Source organism: Pristiophorus japonicus, chromosome 2 (genome assembly GCF_044704955.1).
Source record: "Pristiophorus japonicus isolate sPriJap1 chromosome 2, sPriJap1.hap1, whole genome shotgun sequence".
Taxonomy (NCBI): domain Eukaryota; kingdom Metazoa; phylum Chordata; class Chondrichthyes; family Pristiophoridae; genus Pristiophorus; species Pristiophorus japonicus.
Window position 1 is genome coordinate 297140556 of NC_091978.1, and position 20750 is coordinate 297161305.

Below are 20750 nucleotides of genomic sequence, written 5' to 3' on the forward strand. Positions count from 1 at the left end.
TAAAAACTGACTGCAAAAGCTTCTATAGATATGTGAAGAGAAAAAGATTAGTGAAGACAAACATAGGTCCCTTGCAGTTGGATTCAGGTAAATTTATAATGGAGAACAAAGAAATGGCAGGCCAATTGAACAAATACTTTGGTTCTGTCTTCACGAAGGAAGACACAAATAACCTTCCTAAAGTACTAGGGGACCGAGGGTCTAGTGAGAAGGAGGAACTGAAGGATATCCTTATTAGGCGGGAAATTGTGTTAGGGAAATTGATGGGATTGAAGGCCGATAAATCCCCTGGGCCTGATAGTCTACATCGCAGAGTACTTAAGGAAGTGGCCCGAGAAATAGTGGATGCATTGGTGATCATTTTCCAACAGTCTATCGACTCTGGATCGATTCCTATGAACTGGAGGGTAGCTAATGTAAACCACTTTCTAAAAAGGGAGGGAGAGAGAAAGCAGATAATTATAGACCGGTTAGCCTGACATCAGCAGTGGTGAAAATGTTGGAATCAATTATTAAGGATAAAATAAGGATAAACTGCCTTTGGAAAGCAGTGAGAGGATCGGTCTAAGTCAGCATGGATTTATGAAGGGGAAATCATGCTTGACAAATCTTCTGGAATTTTTTGAGGATGTAACGAGTAGAGTGGACAAGGGAGAACCAGTGGATGTGGTGTATTTGGACTTTCAAAAGGCTTTTGACAAGGTCCCACACAAGAGATTGGTGTGCAAAATCAAAGCACATGGTATTGGGGGTAATATACTGACGTGGATGGAGAACTGGTTGGCAGACAGGAAGCAGAGAGTCGGGATAAACAGGTCCTTTTCAGAATGGCAGGCAGTGATTAGTTGAGAGCCGCAGGGCTCAGTGCTGGGACCTCAGCTCTTTACAATATACATCAATGATTTGAATGAAGGAATTGAGTGTAATATCTCCAAGTTTGCAGATGACACTAAACTGAGTGACGGTGTGAGCTGTGAGGGGGACGCTAAGAGGCTGCAGAGTGACTTAGACAGGTTAGGTGAGTGGGCAAATGCATGGCAGATGCAGTATAATGTGGATAAATGTGAGGTTATCCACTTTGTTGGCAAAAACGCAAAGACAGAATATTATCTGAATGGTGGCAGATTAGGAAAAAGGGAGGTGCAACGAGACCTGGGTGTCATGGTTCATCAGTCATTGAAGCTTGGCATACAGGTGGAGCAGGCGGTGAAGAAGGCAAATGGTATGTTGGCCTTCATAGCTAGGGGATTTGAGTATAGGAGCAGGGAGGTCTTACTGCAGTTGTACAGGGCCTTGGTGAGGCCTCACCTGGAATATTGTGTTCAATTTTGGTCTCCTAATGTGAAGAAGGACGTTCTTGTTATTGAGGGAGTGCAGCGAAGGCTCACCTTCTGATTCCCGGGATGGCCAGACTGACATATGAGGAGAGACTGGATCAACTGGGCCTTTATACATTGGAGTTTAGAAGGATGAGAGGGGATCTCATAGAAACATACAAGATTCGGGACAGGTTAGATGCGGGTAGATTGTTCCCAATGTTGGGGAAGTCCAGAACCAGGGGCCACAGTCTTAGGATAAGGGGTAGGCCATTTAGGACTGAGATGAGGAGAAACTTCTTCACTCGGAGACGTTCGCCAACGTTTGGACGCCGGAGCACACCATGTGCGGCAGTTTAAAAATGTTTGCCGCAGCCATGAGTCAAAATGGGATCGGGCGCCATTTTTGTGGACTTAATCGTCCATGATTTTTTTCAGCGCAGCACACACTACCCAAAAAATAAAAACATACGTTACTTTAAAGAATCAGCGTGGCGCACAAGAGGACAGGAGCGAAGCAATAAGAATACAAAATAAAATAATTTTTTTTTTCAAAGTGAACTTTTTTTGGAGCAAGGGAAGAAGATATGTGCGCTGTTAGAAATCCTGGGCCAAAAGGACTGACCCCCCGCCCCCCCCCCCCCCCCCCCCCCCCGTGCTGGACGTACTGCAATCCCAGACCGAAAGGATTGCTCTTCCCCAACTGGATCCGTTGCAATCCCAAGCTGAATGCCCCCGCTCCCCCTGCGAGTTGAAGTTCGTGAGCGGGAGGGGGCTATTCGGCCTGGGATTGCAGTGGGTCCAGCCGGCGGGGAGCAGTCGTTTCAGCCCGGAATTGCAGCGGGTCCAGTAGGAGGGGAGCAGTGGCAGCAGATCCAGCCGGGGCAGGGGGTGGAGGGGAGAGGTGGCAGCAGATCCAGCCGGGGGGGGGGGGGGAGGGGAGCGGTGGCAGCAGATCCAGCCGGGGCAGGGGGTGGAGGGGAGCGGTGGCAGCAGATCCAGCCGGGGGGGGGGGGGGGAGGGGAGCGGTGGCAGCAGATCCAGCCGGGGCAGGGGGTGGAGGGGAGCGGTGGCAGCAGATCCAGCCGGGGCAGGGGGTGGAGGGGAGCGGTGGCAGCAGATCCAGCCGGGGCAGGGGGTGGAGGGGAGCGGTGGCAGCAGATCCAGCCGGGGGGGGGGGGGGAGGGGAGCGGTGGCAGCAGATCCAGCCGGGGCAGGGGGTGGAGGGGAGCGGTGGCAGCAGATCCAGCCGGGGCAGGGGGTGGAGGGGAGCGGTGGCAGCAGATCCAGCCGGGGCAGGGGGTGGAGGGGAGCGGTGGCAGCAGATCCAGCCGGGGCAGGGGGTGGAGGGGAGCGGTGGCAGCAGATCCAGCCGGGGGGGGGGGGGAGGGGAGCGGTGGCAGCAGATCCAGCCGGGGCAGGGGGTGGAGGGGAGCGGTGGCAGCAGATCCAGCCGGGGCAGGGGGTGGAGGGGAGCGGTGGCAGCAGATCCAGCCGGGGCAGGGGGTGGAGGGGAGCGGTGGCAGCAGATCCAGCCGGGGCAGGGGGTGGAGGGGAGCGGTGGCAGCAGATCCAGTCGGGGGGGGGGGGGGGGAGCGGTGACAGCAGATCCAGTCGGGGGGAGGAGCGGTGGCAGCAGATCCAGTCGGGGGGGGGGAGCGGCGGCAGCAGATCCAGTCGGGGGGAGGAGCGGTGGCAGCAGATCCAGTCGGGGGGGGGGAGCGGCGGCAGCAGATCCAGTCGGGGGGAGGAGCGGTGGCAGCAGATCCAGTCGGGGGGAGGAGCGGTGGCAGCAGATCCAGTCGGGGGGAGGAGCGGCGGCAGCAGATCCAGTCGGGGGGAGGAGCGGCGGCAGCAGATCCAGTCGGGGGGAGGAGCGGCAGCAGATCCAGTCGGGGGAGGAGCGGTGGCAGCAGATCCAGTCGGGGGGAGGAGCGGCAGCAGATCCAGTCGGGGAGAGGAGCGGTGGCAGATCCAGTCGGGGGGAGGAGCGGTGGCAGATCCAGTCGGGGGGAGGAGCGGCGGCAGCAGATCCAGCCGGGGGGAGGAGCGGTGGCAGCAGATCCAGTCGGGGGGAGGAGCGGCAGCAGATCCAGTCGGGGGGAGGAGCGGCAGCAGATCCAGTCGGGGAGAGGAGCGGTGGCAGATCCAGTCGGGGGGAGGAGCGGCAGCAGATCCAGTCGGGGGGAGGAGCGGCAGCAGATCCAGTCGGGGGGAGGAGCGGTGGCAGATCCAGTCGGGGGGAGGAGCGGTGGCAGCAGATCCAGTCGGGGGGAGGAGCGGTGGCAGCAGATCCAGTCGGGGGGAGGAGCGGCAGCAGATCCAGTCGGGGGGGGAGCGGTGACAGATCTAGTCGGGGGGAGGAGTGGCAGCAGATCCAGTCGGGGGGAGGAGCGGTGGCAGCAGATCCAGTCGGGGGGAGGAGCGGCGGCAGCAGATCCAGTCGGGGGGAGGAGCGGTGGCAGATCCAGTCGGGGGGAGGAGCGGCAGCAGATCCAGTCGGGGGGCGGAGCGGTGGCAGCAGATCCAGTTGGGGGGAGGAGCGGCAGCAGATCCAGTCGGGGGGAGGAGCGGTGGCAGCAGATCCAGTCGGGGGGAGGAGCGGTGGCAGCAGATCCAGTCGGGGGGAGGAGCGGTGGCAGCAGATCCAGTCGGGGGGAGGAGCGGTGGCAGCAGATCCAGTCGGGGGGAGGAGCGGCAACAGATCCAGTCGGGGGGAGGAGCGGCAGCAGATCCAGTCGGGGGGAGGAGCGGTGGCAGATCCAGTCGGGGGGAGGAGCGGCAGCAGATCCAGTCGGGGGAAGGTGCGGTGGCAGCAGATCCAGTCGGGGGAGGAGCGGTGGCAGATCTAGTCGGGGGGAGGAGCGGCGGCAGATCCAGTCGGGGGGAGGAGCGGTGGCAGCAGATCCAGCCGGGGGAGGAGCGGTGGCAGCAGATCCAGTCGGGGGGAGGAGCGGCAGCAGATCCAGTCGGGGGAGGAGCGGTGGCAGATCCAGTCGGGGGAGGAGCGGTGGCAGATCCAGTCGGGGGGAGGAGCGGTGGCAGATCCAGTCGGGGGGAGGAGCGGTGGCAGCAGATCCAGTCGGGGGGAGGTGCGGCAGCAGATCCAGTCGGGGGGCGGAGCGGTGGCAGCAGATCCAGTCGGGGGGAGGAGCGGCAGCAGATCCAGTCGGGGGAGGAGAGGTGGCAGCAGATCCAGCCGGGGGAGGAGCGGTGGCAGCAGATCCAGTCAGGGGGAGGAGCGGTGGCAGATCCAGTCGGGGGGGAGGAGCGGTGGCAGATCCAGTCGGGGGGAGGAGCGGTGGCAGATCCAGTCGGGGGGAGGAGCGGTGGCAGCAGATCCAGTCGGGGGGAGGAGCGGTGGCAGCAGATCCAGTCGGGGGGAGGAGCGGTGGCAGATCCAGTCGGGGGGAGGAGCGGTGGCAGATCCAGTCGGGGGGAGGAGCGGTGGCAGATCCAGTCGGGGGGAGGAGCGGTGGCAGATCCAGTCGGGGGGAGGAGCGGTGGCAGATCCAGTCGGGGGGGAGGAGCGGTGGCAGATCCAGTCGGGGGGAGGAGCGGCAGCAGATCCAGTCGGGGGGAGGAGCGGCGGCAGCAGATCCAGTCGGGGGGAGGAGCGGTGGCAGATCCAGTCGGGGGGAGGAGCGGTGGCAGCAGATCCAGTCGGGGGGAGGAGCGGTGGCAGATCCAGTCGGGGGGAGGAGCGGCAGCAGATCCAGTCGGGGGAGGAGCGGTGGCAGCAGATCCAGTCGGGGGGAGGAGCGGTGGCAGCAGATCCAGTCGGGGGGAGGAGCGGTGGCAGCAGATCCAGTCGGGGGGAGGAGCGGCAACAGATCCAGTCGGGGGGAGGAGCGGCAGCAGATCCAGTCGGGGGAGGAGCGGCGGCAGCAGATCCAGTCGGGGGGAGGAGCGGCGGCAGATCCAGTCGGGGGGAGGAGCGGTGGCAGATCCAGTCGGGGGAGGAGCGGTGGCAGCAGATCCAGTCGGGGGGAGGAGCGGTGGCAGATCCAGTCGGGGGGAGGAGCGGTGGCAGATCCAGTCGGGGGGAGGAGCGGCGGCAGATCCAGCCGGTGGAGGAGCGGCAGCAGATCCAGTCGGGGTGAGGAGCGGCAGCAGATCAAGCCGGGGGAGGAGCGGTGGCAGATCCAGTCGGGGGAGGAGCGGTGGCAGCAGATCCAGTCGGGGGGAGGAGCGGCAGCAGATCCAGTCGGGGGGAGGAGCGGTGGCAGCAGATCCAGTCGGGGGGAGGAGCGGCAACAGATCCAGTCGGGGGGAGGAGCGGCGGCAGCAGATCCAGCCGGGGGAGGAGCGGTGGCAGATCCAGTCGGGGGGAGGAGCGGTGGCAGCAGATCCAGTCGGGGGGAGGAGCGGTGGCAGATCCAGTCGGGGGAGGAGCGGTGGCAGCAGATCCAGTCGGGGGGAGGAGCGGCAGCAGATCCAGTCGGGGGGAGGAGCGGTGGCAGCAGATCCAGTCGGGGGGAGGAGCGGCAACAGATCCAGTCGGGGGGAGGAGCGGCGGCAGCAGATCCAGCCGGGGGAGGAGCGGTGGCAGATCCAGTCGGGGGGAGGAGCGGTGGCAGCAGATCCAGTCGGGGGGAGGAGCGGCGGCAGCAGATCCAGTCGGGGGGAGGAGCGGCAGCAGATCCAGTCGGGGGGAGGAGCGGTGGCAGATCCAGTCGGGGGGAGGAGCGGCGGCAGCAGATCCAGTCGGGGGGAGGAGCGGTGGCAGCAGATCCAGTCGGGGGGAGGAGCGGTGGCAGCAGATCCAGTCGGGGGGAGGAGCGGTGGCAGCAGATCCAGTCGGGGGGAGGAGCGGCAGCAGATCCAGTCGGGGGGAGGAGCGGCAGCAGATCCAGTCGGGGGGAGGAGCGGTGGCAGATCCAGTCGGGGGGAGGAGCGGTGGCAGATCTCGTCGGGGGGAGGAGCGGTGGCAGCAGATCTAGTCGGGGGGAGGAGCGGCAGCAGATCAAGCCGGGGGAGGAGCGGTGGCAGATCCAGTCGGGGGAGGAGCGGTGGCAGATCCAGTCGGGGGGAGGAGCGGCAGCAGATCCAGTCGGGGGGAGGAGCGGCGGCAGCAGATCAAGCCGGGGGAGGAGCGGTGGCAGATCCAGTCGGGGGAGGAGCGGTGGCAGCAGATCCAGTCGGGGGGAGGAGCGGTGGCAGATCCAGTCGGGGGGAGGAGCGGTGGCAGCAGATCCAGTCGGGGGGAGGAGCGGCAGCAGCAGATCCAGTCGGGGGGAGGAGCGGCAGCAGCAGATCCAGTCGGGGGGAGGAGCGGCAGCAGATCCAGTCGGGGGGAGGAGCGGTGGCAGATCCAGTCGGGGGAGGAGCGGTGGCAGCAGATCCAGTCGGGGGGAGGAGCGGCGGCAGCAGATCCAGTCGGGGGGAGGAGCGGTGGCAGCAGATCCAGTCGGGGGGAGGAGCGGTGGCAGCAGATCCAGTCGGGGGGAGGAGCGGTGGCAGCAGATCCAGTCGGGGGGAGGAGCGGCAACAGATCCAGTCGGGGGGAGGAGCGGCAGCAGATCCAGTCGGGGGGAGGAGCGGCAGCAGATCCAGTCGGGGGGAGGAGCGGCGGCAGCAGATCCAGTCGGGGGGAGGAGCGGCAACAGATCCAGTCGGGGGGAGGAGCGGCAGCAGATCCAGTCGGGGGGAGGAGCGGCAGCAGATCCAGTCGGGGGGAGGAGCGGTGGCAGCAGATCCAGTCAGGGGGAGGAGCGGTGGCAGCAGATCCAGTCGGGGGGAGGAGCGGTGGCAGATCCAGTCGGGGGGAGGAGCGGTGGCAGATCCAGTCGGGGGGAGGAGCGGCAGCAGATCCAGTCGGGGGGAGGAGCGGTGGCAGCAGATCCAGTCGGGGGGAGGAGCGGCAGCAGATCCAGTCGGGGGGAGGAGCGGCAGCAGATCTAGTCGGGGGGAGGAGCGGTGGCAGCAGATCCAGTCGGGGGGAGGAGCGGTGGCAGCAGATCCAGTCGGGGGGAGGAGCGGCAGCAGATCCAGTCGGGGGGAGGAGCGGCAGCAGATCCAGTCGGGGGGAGGAGCGGTGGCAGATCCAGTCGGGGGGAGGAGCGGCGGCAGCAGATCCAGTCGGGGGGTGGAGCGGTGGCAGATCCAGTCGGGGGGAGGAGCGGCAGCAGATCCAGTCGGGGGGAGGAGCGGTGGCAGATCCAGTCGGGGGGAGGAGCGGTGGCAGATCCAGTCGGGGGGAGGAGCGGCGGCAGCAGATCCAGTCGGGGGGAGGAGCGGTTGCAGCAGATCCAGTCGGGGGGAGGAGCGGCAGCAGATCCAGTCGGGGGGAGGAGCGGTGGCAGATCTAGTCGGGGGGAGGAGCGGCGGCAGATCCAGTCGGGGGGAGGAGCGGTGGCAGATCCAGTCGGGGGGAGGAGCGGCAGCAGATCCAGTCGGGGGGAGGAGCGCTGGCAGCAGATCCAGCCGGGGGAGGAGCGGCAGCAGATCCAGTCGGGGGGAGGAGCGGCAGCAGATCCAGCCGGGGGAGGAGCGGTGGCAGATCCAGTCGGGGGAGGAGCGGTGGCAGCAGATCCAGTCGGGGGGAGGAGCGGTGGCAGCAGATCCAGTCGGGGGGAGGAGCGGTGGCAGCAGATCCAGTCGGGGGGAGGAGCGGCAGCAGATCCAGTCGGGGGGAGGAGCGGTGGCAGATCTAGTCGGGGGGAGGAGCGGCAGCAGATCCAGTCGGGGGGAGGAGCGGCAGCAGTAGATTCAGCCGAGGGGGGGAGCGGTGGCAGCAGATCCGGCGGGGGGTGGGGGTGGTGGGTGGGTTGGGAGTGGTGGTCGCAGGTCCAGCCAGTGGGGCGGGAGTCGTTGGTTGAAAATCCAGCCAGTCCTTTGTGGCCCTTTCGGCAGTGGTTTCAGCGTCTCTGGTTGCCCTGCCAACTTCAGCTTTTCGTGCTTGCCCAGAGAGTTTTTGAGCAGACTTGAAGCTCCGCCCCCCCAGTCTAACTTTGGAGAACGCTGCGCCAAATTCAAATATTTCTTTGGTGAAAGTCCCAATTTTTTTTTCTGCCACAAACGTGCACAAAAAAATCGTACATTAACATGTGCGGATGCCAAAAATCCAGCAAGTGGAAAATAGGGACCTTGGAGAAAGTGCAGAAAAGATTTACAAGAATGGTTCCAGGGATGAGGGATCAGTTACGTGGATAGACAGGAGAAGCTAAGGTTGTTTTCCTCAGAGCCAAGAAGGTTGAGAGGAGACTTCATAGAGGTGTTCAAAATTATGAGGTGTGTAGCAGAGCAGATAGAGAAAACTGTTCCCACATGCGGAAAGGTTGAGAACCAGAGGATACAGATTTAAGATGATTCATAGAATCATAGAAACTTACAGCATGGAAGGAAGCCATTGCGGCTCATCGTGTCCGCACCGGCCGATAGAGCTATCCAGCCTAATCCCACATTCCAGCTCTTGGTGCATAGCCTTGTAGGTTACGGCACTTCAAGTGCACATTCAAGTATTTTTTAAATGTGGTGAGGGTTTCTGCCTCTTCCGCCCTTTTAGGCACTGAGTTCCAGACCCCCACCACCCTCTATGTGATAAAAATTCCCCTCAAATTCCTTCTAAACCAACCAATTGCTTTAAATCTATGCACCCTGGTTGTTGACCCCTCTACTATGGGAAACAGGTCCTTCCTATCCACTCTATCTAGGCCCCTCATAATTGTATACACCTCAATAAAGTCTCCTCTCAGCCTCCTCTGTTCCAAAGAAAGCCCAGCCTATCCAATCTGTCCTCATAGCTAAAATTCTCCAGTCCAGGCAACATTCTCATAAATCTCCTCTGCACCCTCTCAAGTGCAATCACATCTTTCCTGCGATTGGCAGAAGAACTAAAGGCGTCATTAAAGGAGGGAGAGAGAAAGTGGAACTATAGACCGGTTGGCCTGACATCGGTGGTGGGGAAAATGCTGGAGTCAATTATTAAAGATGTAATAGCAGCATATTTGGAAAACAGTGACAAGATCAGTTCAAGTCAGCATGGATTTATGAAAGATAAATCATGCTTGACAAATCTTCGAGTTTTTTGAGGATGTAATAGTAGAGTGGATAAGGGAGAACCAGTGGATGTGGTGTATTTGGACTTTCAAAAGGCTTTTGACAACGTCCCACACAAGAGATTGGTGTGCAAAATTAAGGCACATGGTATTGGGGGTAATGTATTGACGTGGGTAGAGAAATGGTTGGCAGACAGGAAGCAAAGAGTGGGAATAAATGGGTCCTTTTCAGAATGGCAGGCAGTAACAAGTGGAGTGCCGCAGGGTTCAATGCTGGGACCCCAGCTATTTACAATATACATTAATGATTTCGATGAAGGAATTGAATGTAATATCTCCAAGTTTGCAGATGACACTAAGCTGGGTGGCAGTGCGAGCTGCGAGGAGGACGCTAAGAGGCTGCAGGGGGACTTGGACAGGTCAGGTGAATGGGCAAATGCATGGCAGATGCAGTATAATGTGGATAAATGTGAGGTTATCCAGTTTGGTGGCAAAAACACGAAGGCAGATTATTATCTGAATGATGACAGATCAGTAAAAGGGGAGGTGCAACGAGACCTGGGTGTCATGGTACATCAGTCATTGAAGGTAGGCATGCAGGTACAGCAGGCAGTAAACAAAGCAAATGGCATGCTGGCCTTCATAGCGAGGGGATTTGAGTATAGGAGCAGGGAGGTCTTGCTGCAGTTGTACAGAGCCTTGGTGAGACCACATCTTGAGTATTGTGTGCAGTTTTGTTCTCCCAATCTGAGAAGGTCATGCTTGCTATTGAGGGAGTGCAGCGAAGGTTCACCAGACTGATTCCCGGGATGGCAGGACTGACATATGAGGAAAGACTGGATCAGCTAGGCTTATAATCACTGGCATTGAGAAGAATGAGAGGGGATCTCATGCAAATGTATAAAATTCTTACGGGATTGGACAGGTTAGATGCAGGAAGAATGTCCCTGATGTTGGGGATGTCCAGAACCAGGGGACACAGTCTAAGGATAAGGGGTAAGCCATATAGGACCAAGATGAGGATAAACTTTTTCACTCAGAGTTGTGAACCTGTAGAATTCTCTGCCACAGAAAGTTGTTGAGGCCAGTTCATTGGACATATTCAAAAGGGAGTTAGATGTGGCCCTTATGGCTAAAGAGATCAGGGGGTATGGAGAGAAGGCTGGGGTGGTAAGGCTGCACCTATTTTCTATGTTTCTATGAGGAAAACTTTTTTTATGCAGCGAGTGGTTACGATCTGGATTGCACTGCCTGAGAGTGTGGTGGAGGCAGATTCAATCGTGGCTTTTAAAAGGAAATTGGGTAAGTACCTGAAGGAAATAAAATTGTAGGGGAGTGGGACTAGCTGACTTGCAGAGAGCCGACACGGGCTTGTCAGGCTGAATGGCTTCCTTCTATGCTATAACCATTCTATGATTCTGTCATTCTGTCGCCGTTCTGCACTCCCAAATCTAACAGTGAGGGAATATCTAGCTAACAGTGACCATAATATGTTGAATTCGATATTAGGTGAGCTATAAACCAAGGTTTTAAATGTAGGTAAGGCTGACTTTGGAGGGCTGAGGTAGAAATTGACCACAGTTGACTGGACAGAACTACTAACTGATAAAACTACAGATGAACATTGAGAGGTGTTCAGAAAAGTTTTTGGTGTAATGCGTGGCATGGTACATGCCCCTAACGGGCAAGAGTTAACAAGGGAAGTGAAAGATAGCATGAAACTGAAAGAAAGGGCTTGCACGAAGGCAAAGACTGGGAGAGTTATAAAGAACAGCACCCTCCTTTATTAAAGTGTAAATTGGACAGCAACCTCTGGTGACTGCACATGCGCAGTTAAACACGGCATTGAGGAAGTTGCTGTCCAAGTTGCCCTGCTCCTCCAGACCCTGCACAATCTCATCCAGAGACTAGGCATTGAAATACATGGAATGGCAGGAAGTTGCTGTATTTGCGTTTTAGGTACACACTAAACTCACCAGAAAAAGTTAGTACTTGCTCATTTCAGTGCAAGTAAATTTTTAAAGCTGTGATAAGTCTCAATGACTGCCCAACAACCTCTCTGGCACTGAAAATTAACTTTTACAAATGTAGAGCCTCATTCCTTTACATTTTAATTGTTGTTGAAGATTAAAAAAAAATATTTACATAATTTTAAAAACTTTTTCGTTCTGGCTCTTTAGCTCTATCAATCCCATCTTTCTTTTCCTCTTTCGCTCTCAGTACATGATTTAATTAAATATTCTTCACTGACACTTCCTGGTTCAGACTGTGCATAAGGATTCTTCGATCTGATTGGTTAAGGAGATGCACATTTGCTTAATCTGCTCACAGAAATCCTAGAACTCCTGTAGAGGGCGCTGTGCCAAAATGGCTTTCTAATCAGAGCAAGTTCCAATGCAAAAGCCCCATAGAAAGTCTGAGCAAGTTTAAGTGAAATGAACAGCTGGTACTGTTCGTTTGCCACTGATTGCAAAATCAGGCCTGCATTACCCTATCAAACTCCTTCATTTCATTTTAGTTTACCCCTCAGCCTTCTCTTTTCGAGGGAAAAGAGCCCCAGCCAGTTCAGCTTTTCCTGAGAAGTACAACATTGCAGTTCTGGTACCATCCCTGTAAATATTTTTTGCACATTCTCCAGTGCCTCCATATCCTTTTTATAATATGGAGACCAGAACTGTGCGCAGTACTCCCAAGTGTGGTCTAATCAAGGTTCGATCTAACCATGATTTAATACAAGTTTAACATTAACTTCCCTGCTTTTCAATTCCATCCCTCTAAAAATGACCCCCTTTGCACCTCCACAGTAGAGCCAGGTGGCATTTGCCCTTAATCCCAATTTACTACAAGTATTCAAAAACTGTTATCTCGTACCTCCCCCATCCACCTCCTGTCTTGCCAAGCATTTCAGTAATTAATGTAGAAAGTACTTCACAGCCAACAAATTACATTTTGAAGTACAGGCGCTAGTATCTTCCAGTTAATTTATGCACAGCAAGGTCGCACAAACACCAACCGAGATAAATGACCAGTTAATCTGTTTTTAATGTTGCAAACTAGCATCCCATCTCCAACCTCCCTTTCCTCTCAAGTCCTTGAACATGTTGTTGTCATCTCCCAAATCCGTACTCATTTTTCCTGTAACTCCCTGTTTGAACAATTGACATCCTATGTAATTGTGACCGTGGTGCACTATCCCTCCCCATCCTTCTCGACCTAGCTGCAGCCTTTTACATGGTTGATTATACCATCCTCCTCCAACGCCTCTCCCTTGTTCCATTTAGTGGGACTGCCCTCACCTGCTTGCACACTTGCCTATCCAGTTATGGTCAGGAAACAAAGAGTATCTCCGGCAATGGCTTCTCTTCCTGAGAAGCTGTGGAGGCCCCCAAGGAATCTATTCATGACCCCCTCCTATTTCTCATCTACATGATGCCCTTCAGCAACATCATCAGAAAGCACACTGCCGGATTCCACGTGTACGCTGACAACATCCAGCCCCATCTCACCACCACCTATCTCGACCCTTCCTCTGCCTCTGTTAGGAGGTTGCTTGTCCAACATCCAGTCCTGGATGAGCAGAAATTTCCTCCAAGATCGAAGCCGTTGCCCTGGGCCCCTACCATGAGCTCCGTTCCCAAGCCACTGATTTCATCCGCTTCCCTGACCATTGTCTCAGGGTGAACCAGACTGGTCACAATAAAGGTGTCCTATTTGACTCTGAACTGTGCTACCGATCCCATAGCCTCTCCATCACCAAGACCACCTACTTCCAGCTCTATAATATTGCCTGTCTCTTCCCTTGCCTCAGCTCATCTGCTACTGAAACCCTCATCCATTCATTTGTTATCTCCAGACTCGACTATTCCAATGCTCTCTTAGCTGATTTCCCAGCTCCATAAATTTTACTAAGCAGAAAGAAAAAAAGGGAAGCTTGTAACAGATACTGAGGGCCCAATACTGCAGAAACCCTAGAGGAGTATAGAAAGTGCAGGGGTAAAATTAAAAAGAAAATTAGGAAAGCAAAGAGAGGCATGAAAAAATGTTGGCAAGGAAAACTCAAAAGATATTTTATAAATACATTAATAGCAAGAGGTTACCTAAAGAAAGAGTAGGGCCTATTAGAGACCATAAAGATAATCTGTATGTGGAGGCGCAAGATGGTTCTTAATGATTACTTTGCCTCTGTTTTCACAAATGAGAGGGGCAATGCAGACTTTGCAATCGGGGAGGAGGTGTGTGAAATATTAGATGAAATAAACATCGTGAGAGTGGGGTTTAGTAGCTTTGAATGTGGATAAATCCCCAGGACTGAATGAAATGTTTCCCAGGATGTTAAGAGAAGCAAAAGAGGAAATACCACAGGCTCTGGCCATCATTTTCCAATCCTCTCTGGTTACAGGTTGGTGCTGGAAGACTGCTAACATTGTATCTTTGTTTAAAAGTGGGGAAAGGGATAGACCGAGTAATTACAGGCCAGTCAGCCTAACCGCAGTCTAATTCTTTTTTTCCTGTATGGTCTACTCATATCCATGTACATAGAAATTATTTAAAAATGGGGGAAATTCTTTCAATTTCTTTAGCTTTGTTTTAATCTGTATAGATTGTGTACAAAATTCTAAATTGGTTGCAGTTGTAAAGTGATAATTACCACACTAAACTAATTGGGAAAATTATTTTTAAAAATTCTGAGGGACAGGATAAATCTTCATTTAGAAAGACACGGATTAATCAAAGACAGCCAGCATGGATTTGTGAAGGGAAGGTCGTGTCTGACTAACTTGATTGAATTTTTTGAGGGGCCAACAAGGAGGGTCGATGAGGGTAGTGCATTGGATGTAATATGTATGGATTTTAGTATACGATAAGGCACCACATGGCAGACTGGTCATGAAAGTAAAAGCTCATGAGATCCAAGGCAAAGTGGCGAGTTGGATCCAACATTGGCTCAGAGGTAGGAAGCAAATGGTTGATGGGTGACTGGAAGGTTGTTGCCAGTGGGGTTCCGCAGGGCTCAGTACTGGGTCCCTTGCTTTTTGTGATATACATAAATGATTTAGACTTGAATGTAGGGGGTATGATTAAGAAGTTTGCAGATGATACAAAAATTGGCTGTGTGGTTGATAATGAAGAAGAAAGCTGTAGACTGCAGGAAGATATCAATGAACTGGTTAGGTGGTCTAAGTACGATGGTAAGTACTTTAGGTAATTTAATACGGTCAGAGTGATCTCCTGGACTAGTTTCAATCGCCTGGATGGGTCAAAGAGGAATTTTCCCAGATTTTGTTTCCCTATTGGCTTGGGTTTTTATCTTTTTTTGCCTCTCCTAGGAGATCGCATGCATCTGGGTGGGGTGGAGTGTAAAGTGTTGCGATACATGGGATATCGCAGTTGTGTGGGGCTCTTTACCTGTCCGCCGTTGTTCATTGTTCATTGGTAACCTTCAGAGCTGCTGACCGAGGGCTGTGTGGCTCTTTGTCGGCCGGCACGGGCACGATGAGCGGAAATGGCCTCCTTCTGCGCTGTAAATTTCTATGTTTCTCACCAAGATTCTAATCAAGCTAAACATAACTTCTCACTTTTCCAATTCTAATTTCTAGAAATGAACCTCATTACTTTGTTTGTTTTTTTATGGCCTTATCAATCTGCGTCGTTACTTTAGTGATTTATGTATCTGTACTCCCAGGTCCCTCTGCTCTACCCTATGTAGACACTTATTTCCCAAGGGGTATGCAAAGTCCATGTGTTATATAACTAAAAGTATACTCAACAAAAGTATACCCAAAATAAATTTGCATGTCACTGCATATGTGTCATGCAATGGTGGGACTCACCATTAGAAAATTTGGGAGACAGGAATTCTGCAACTCCAATGCAAGACAAGTTGAATATTACTGTACTTTTTTCTTCACCAAAATGCACGACCTCACAGTTACCTATATTAAAGTTAATTTGCCAATTACACTCCCATTCTGCAAGTTTATTAATGTCTTCCCAGATTTCAAGGACTTTCAATCTCACCTCACATCTGGAATTCATCTCTTTTCGTGGGCTATATCCCACAGAAATTTGGATGTCTATTCAAAAATCTATACAGGAGAACAGAATAGGTCTTTCAGATCAAAGGAACATTTCTGCGAATTCGGGGAAACCAACAAAAAGCAAAAAAAATGGAAATATGAAACGAAAACAGAAAATGCTGGAAACAGTCAGCATGTCAGGCAGCAGCCAAAACACTAACTCCTTTGTTCTTTCCACAGACCCGCTGAATTTTTACAGCAAACCAAGTAAATTAAACCAGCAATTCAAATATTGCTACAGTTCTGTTGTTATGTGCTTCTACATTTTTAACCTCTGGGGATAAACCTAGTGGTTTTAATTTTTCTTAGCTGGACATACTTTAATTGGAACAGTTGGTGCAGAATCATTTTTGTTGTATTTTTAAGAGGCCAAGTTCTCTCAGTGCATTATTTTGACAAAAGTATCTACACTGTACAAATGTACACTGTTGCTCCGTCCATAAGGTATTGGGTGAGGGTGAAAACAGTATTATGCAATTTTTCTTAGGACCGAGGACAGTAGTACACCCCAAGGCTCGGATTATTGCAGAAGCAGGACCAATCATCATTGGAGAAGGGAACTTGATTGAAGAACAAGCACTTATTATTAACAGGTGGGTGAGAGACAAAATACTTAAATGAGTATTCCCAAATAAAGATATTTGGGACATGACAGAAAATTATTTTAATAATTTAGTTTTTTTAGTGTGTATTTGTATATTTGATACTAATTTGACTGCAAATGTTTTGCGGGTCTCTGCTGGTATGAAGTAATGCATGACAAGTACTGACTCCATAAGAACATAAGAAATAGGAGCAGGAGTAGGCCATTTGGCCCCTCAAGCCATTTAATAAGATCACGGCTGATCTGATCTTGGCCTCAACTCCACTTCCCTGCCCGCTCACCAGAACTCTTTGACTCCCTTATCATTCAAAAATCTCTGTCTCCACCTTAAATATATTCAATGACCCAGCTTCCACAACTCTGGGGTAGAGAAGTCCAAAGATTCACGACCCTCTGAGAGAAGAAATTTCTCCTCATTTTCATTTTAAATGGGCGACCCCTTATTCTGAAACCATGCCCCCTGGTTATAGATTCCCCCACAAGGGGAAACATCCTCTCTACATTTATCCTGTCAAGTCCCCTCAGAATCTTACACATTTCAATAAGATCACCTCTCATTCATCTAAACTGCAATGAGTATAGGCGCAACCTGCTCAACCTTTCTTTATAAGACCCCTTCATCCCAGGAATCAACATTGTGAACATTCTCTGAACTGCCTCTAATACAAGTATATCCCTCCTTAAATAAGGAAACCAAAACTGGATCAGGACTTCCCTACTTTTATATTCCATACCCCTTGCAATAAAGGCCAACATTCCATTTGCCTTCCTAATTACTTGCTGTACCTGCATGCAAACGTTTTGTGTTTCATGTACAAGAACCCCCAGATCCCTCTGTACCTCAGCATTTTGTAATCTCTATTTAAATAATTTACTTTTTTATTTTTCCTACCAAAGTGGATAACCTCACATTTTCCCACATTATTCTCCATCTGCCAAATTTCTGCCCACTCACTTAGTATATCTATATCTCTTTGCAGATGCTTTGCGTCCTCCGAACAACTTGCTTTCATAGAATCATAGAAGTTTACAGCATGGAAGGAGGCCATTTCGGCCCATCGTGTCCATGCTGGCCAACAAGAGGCTAGCCAGCCTAATCCCACTTTCCAGCTCTAGGTCTGTAATCCTGTAGGTTACGGCACTTCAGGTGCACATCCAAGTACTTTTTAAATGTGGTGAGGATTTCTGCCTCTACCACCCTTTCAAGTAGTGAGTTCCAGACCCCTACAACCCTCTGCGTGAAGAAATTTCCCCTCAAATCCCCTCTAAACCTTCTACCAATTACTTTAAATTTATTCCCCCTGGTTGTTGACCCCTCTGCTAAGGGAAATAGGCCCTTTCTATCCACTATATCTAGGCCCTTCATAATTTTATATGCTTCAATGAGGTCTCCCCTCAGCCTCCTCCGTTCCAATGAAAACAAATCCAGCCTATCTAATCTGTCCTCATAGCTTAGATTCTCCCCTCCCGGCAACATCCTCGTAAATCTCCTCTGTACCCTCTCCAGTGCAATTACGTCCTTCCTGTAATGCAGTGACTAGATTCTCCTGATTTTTCATTTAAAAGAGGAATTTCACTATAAAAACATTAAAACTGTTCTGAAATGCTACAAAGCTGGCAATAGAGGTTTAACTTTTTAATGTTTTTTTAAACTGCTGAAATTTCTCAAACATGATTTCCCTTTCATAAAACCATGTTGACTCTGCTTGATTATATTATGATTTTCTAAATGTCCTGCTACTACTTCCTTAATAATGGACTCCGGCATTTTCCCAATGACAGCTGTTAGGCTAACTAGTTTAGAGTTTCTTCCTTTCTGTATCCTTTTCTTAAATGGGGGCGTTACATTTACTGTTTTCCAATCCGCTGAGACCTCTCCAGAATCCAGGGAATTTTGGTTGATTACAACCAATGCATCTACTATCTTTGCAGTCATCTCTTTTAAAACCCTAGGATGCAGACCATCAGGTCCAGGGGACATGTCCGCATTTAGTCCCATTAGTTTGTCTAGTACTTTTTCTCTAGTGATAGTAATTGTTTTAAGTTTCTCCCCAGCCCTTCCAGAATCCCCTTGATTATCAATTTTTGGAATGCTTTCAGTGTCTTCTACTGTGAAGACCAATACAAAATATTTGTTCAAAGTCTCTGCCATTTCTCTGTTTCCCATTATTAATTCCCAGTCTCCTGCTGTAAGGGATCAGCGTTTACTTTATCTACTCTCTTCCTTTTTATATACTTGCAGAAGCTCTTACTGTCTGTTTTTATATTTCTTGCTAGTTTACTCTCATAAACTATCTTCTCTCTTCATTATGTTTTTAGTCGTCCTTTCCTGGTTTCTAAAAAATTCCCAATCCTCTGGCCTTCCACTATTATTCGCAACATTGTATGCCTTTGTTTTCAAAGATGGTTCATCCTTCTCTTAGTCTTTCTTTCTCACTGGAATATATCTTTGCTGAGAGTTATGAAATATCTCCTTAAGTGATGAGCTCATCTACCGTCTTACCCTTTAATATATTTTCCCAGTCCACTTTAGCCAACTCAGCCTTCATACCTTTGTAATTGCCTTTATTTAAGTTCAGGACGCTAGTTTGAGACCTAGCTTTCAATGACTGGTGTACAAGGACACCCAGGTCCCTCTGTACATCAATACTTCCCAAGCCATCACCATTTAAATAGTGGATGTAGTGTGTTTGGATTTTCAGAAGGTCTTTGATAAAGTCCCACATAAGAGGTTAGTGTGCAAAATTAAAGCACATAGGATTGGGGATAATGTATTGGATTGAAAATTGGTTAATTGGAAAATTGGTTAACTGACAGGAAACAGAGAGTAGGAATAAATGGGTCTTTTTCCAGGTGGCGGGCAGTGACTAGTGGGGTACCACAGGATCAGTGCTTGGGCCCCAGTTATATATAAATGATTTAGATGAGGAACCAAATGTAATATTTCCAAGTTTGTTGACGACACAAAACTAGGTGGGATTGTGAGTTGTGAGGAAGATGCAAAGACGCTTCTAGGCGATTCAGATAGGTTGAGTGAGTGGGCAAACACATGGCAGATGCAGTATAACGTGGATAAAATGTGAAGTTATCCACTTTGGTCGGAAAAACATAAGGACAAAGTATTATTTAAATGGTGATGGCTTGGGAAATGTTGATGTACAGAGGGACCTGGGTGTCCTTGTACACCAGTCATTGAAAGCAAACATGTAGGTGCAGCAAGCAGTTAGGAAGGCAAATGGCATGTTGGCCTTCATTGCAAGAGGATTTGAGTACAAGGATGTCTTACTACAGTTATACAGGGCCTTGGTGAGACCGCACCTGGAATATTGTGTGCAGTTTTGGTCTCCTTACCAAAGAAAGGATATACTTGCCATAGAGGGAGTGCAGCGAAGGTTCACCAGACTGCTTCCTGGGATGGCAGGACTGTCGTATGAGGAGAGATTAGGTCGACTAGGCCTGTATTCACTAGAATTTAGAAGAATGAGAGGGGATCTCATTGAAATGTATAAAATTCTGACTGGATTGGATAGACTGGATGCGGAGAGGATGTTTCCCCTGGCTGGGAAGTCTAGAACAAGGGATCATAGTCTCAGGATACGGGGTAGGAAATTTAGGACCGAGATGAGGAGAAATTTTTTCACTCAGAGGGTGGTGAACCTGTGAAATTCTCTACTACAGAAGGCTGTGGAGGCCAAGTCACTGAATATATTTAAGATGGAGATAGATTTCTAGAAACAAAAGATATCAAGGGGTATGGGGAAAAAGCGGGAATATCGGGCCCAAGTTTCCACAGGATAAAAAACGGGCGGGCCTCCGAGCTGGGCGCCCGTTTTTCATGCCTAAAACGACGCCAGAAAAAGAACGCGCTATTCTCGAGCGCTTTGCAGCTCCTTGTCTGTTTGGCGCGGCGCCCAGGGGGGCGGAGCCTACACTCGCGCCGATTTTGCAAGTGGGAGGGGGCGGGTACTATTTAAATGAGTTTTTTTCCTGCCGGCAACGCTGCGCGTGCGCGTTGGAGCGTCTGCGCACGCGCAGTGTGAAAAAAACATTGGCACTCGGCCATTTTTGTAGTTCTTTGTAGCTGTTTAATTTTTGAATATTTTTTAATAAAACCACATTGCCATCAGCACTGAGGCTACCCTTCTCACTGTCTCCTTCCGCTCCCCACCCTCCACAGCAACAAGCCGCTGTCTCCTTCTCCTCCTCCCCTCCCTCCACGGCAACAAGCCGCTGTCTCCTTCCCCTCCCTCCCCTCCACGGCAACAAGCCGCTGTCTCCTTCCCCTCCCTCCCCTCCACGGCAACAAGCCGCTGTCTCCTTCCCCTCCCTCCCCTGCGCGGCAACAAACGGCGGTTTCCTTCGAACGATGGCTGAAGCACTTTCACACAGGTAGGAAGATGGTTTATTTAATCTTTTCTTTGCTTATAAATGTTTATTCAGGTTGGATTTATTTGTATAATATTTGTAGAAGTATAAATAAGGATTTATTGTATAATTTAAGGAGTTCCCTTCCCCCTCCCCCCCACCTCGTTTTGGATGCCTAATTTGTAACCTGCGCCTGATTTTTTAATGTGTAGAACAGGTTTTTTCAGTTCTACAAAAATCTTCACTTGCTCCATTCTACTTTAGTTTGGAGTACGTTTTCACTGTGGAAACTTTGAAATCAGGCGTCAGTGGCCGGACACGCCCCCTTTTGAAGAAAAAAATTCTGTTCTAAAGTAGAACTGTTCTACCTGACTAGAACTGCAGAAAA

The 20750-nt window shown here is 51.4% G+C and overlaps 1 protein-coding gene across 1 annotated transcript in view; it reads left to right on the forward strand.

The window, feature by feature from the left end:
* The window catches only part of dctn6 (dynactin subunit 6), a 166292-nt gene that overhangs the window by 41800 nt on the left and 103742 nt on the right, over positions 1-20750 (forward strand). Inside the window, exon 3 of the mRNA XM_070871635.1 lies at positions 15881-15986. Within this exon, the coding sequence (XP_070727736.1) occupies positions 15881-15986 (106 nt within the window). The remainder of the gene's footprint in view (positions 1-15880; positions 15987-20750) is intronic.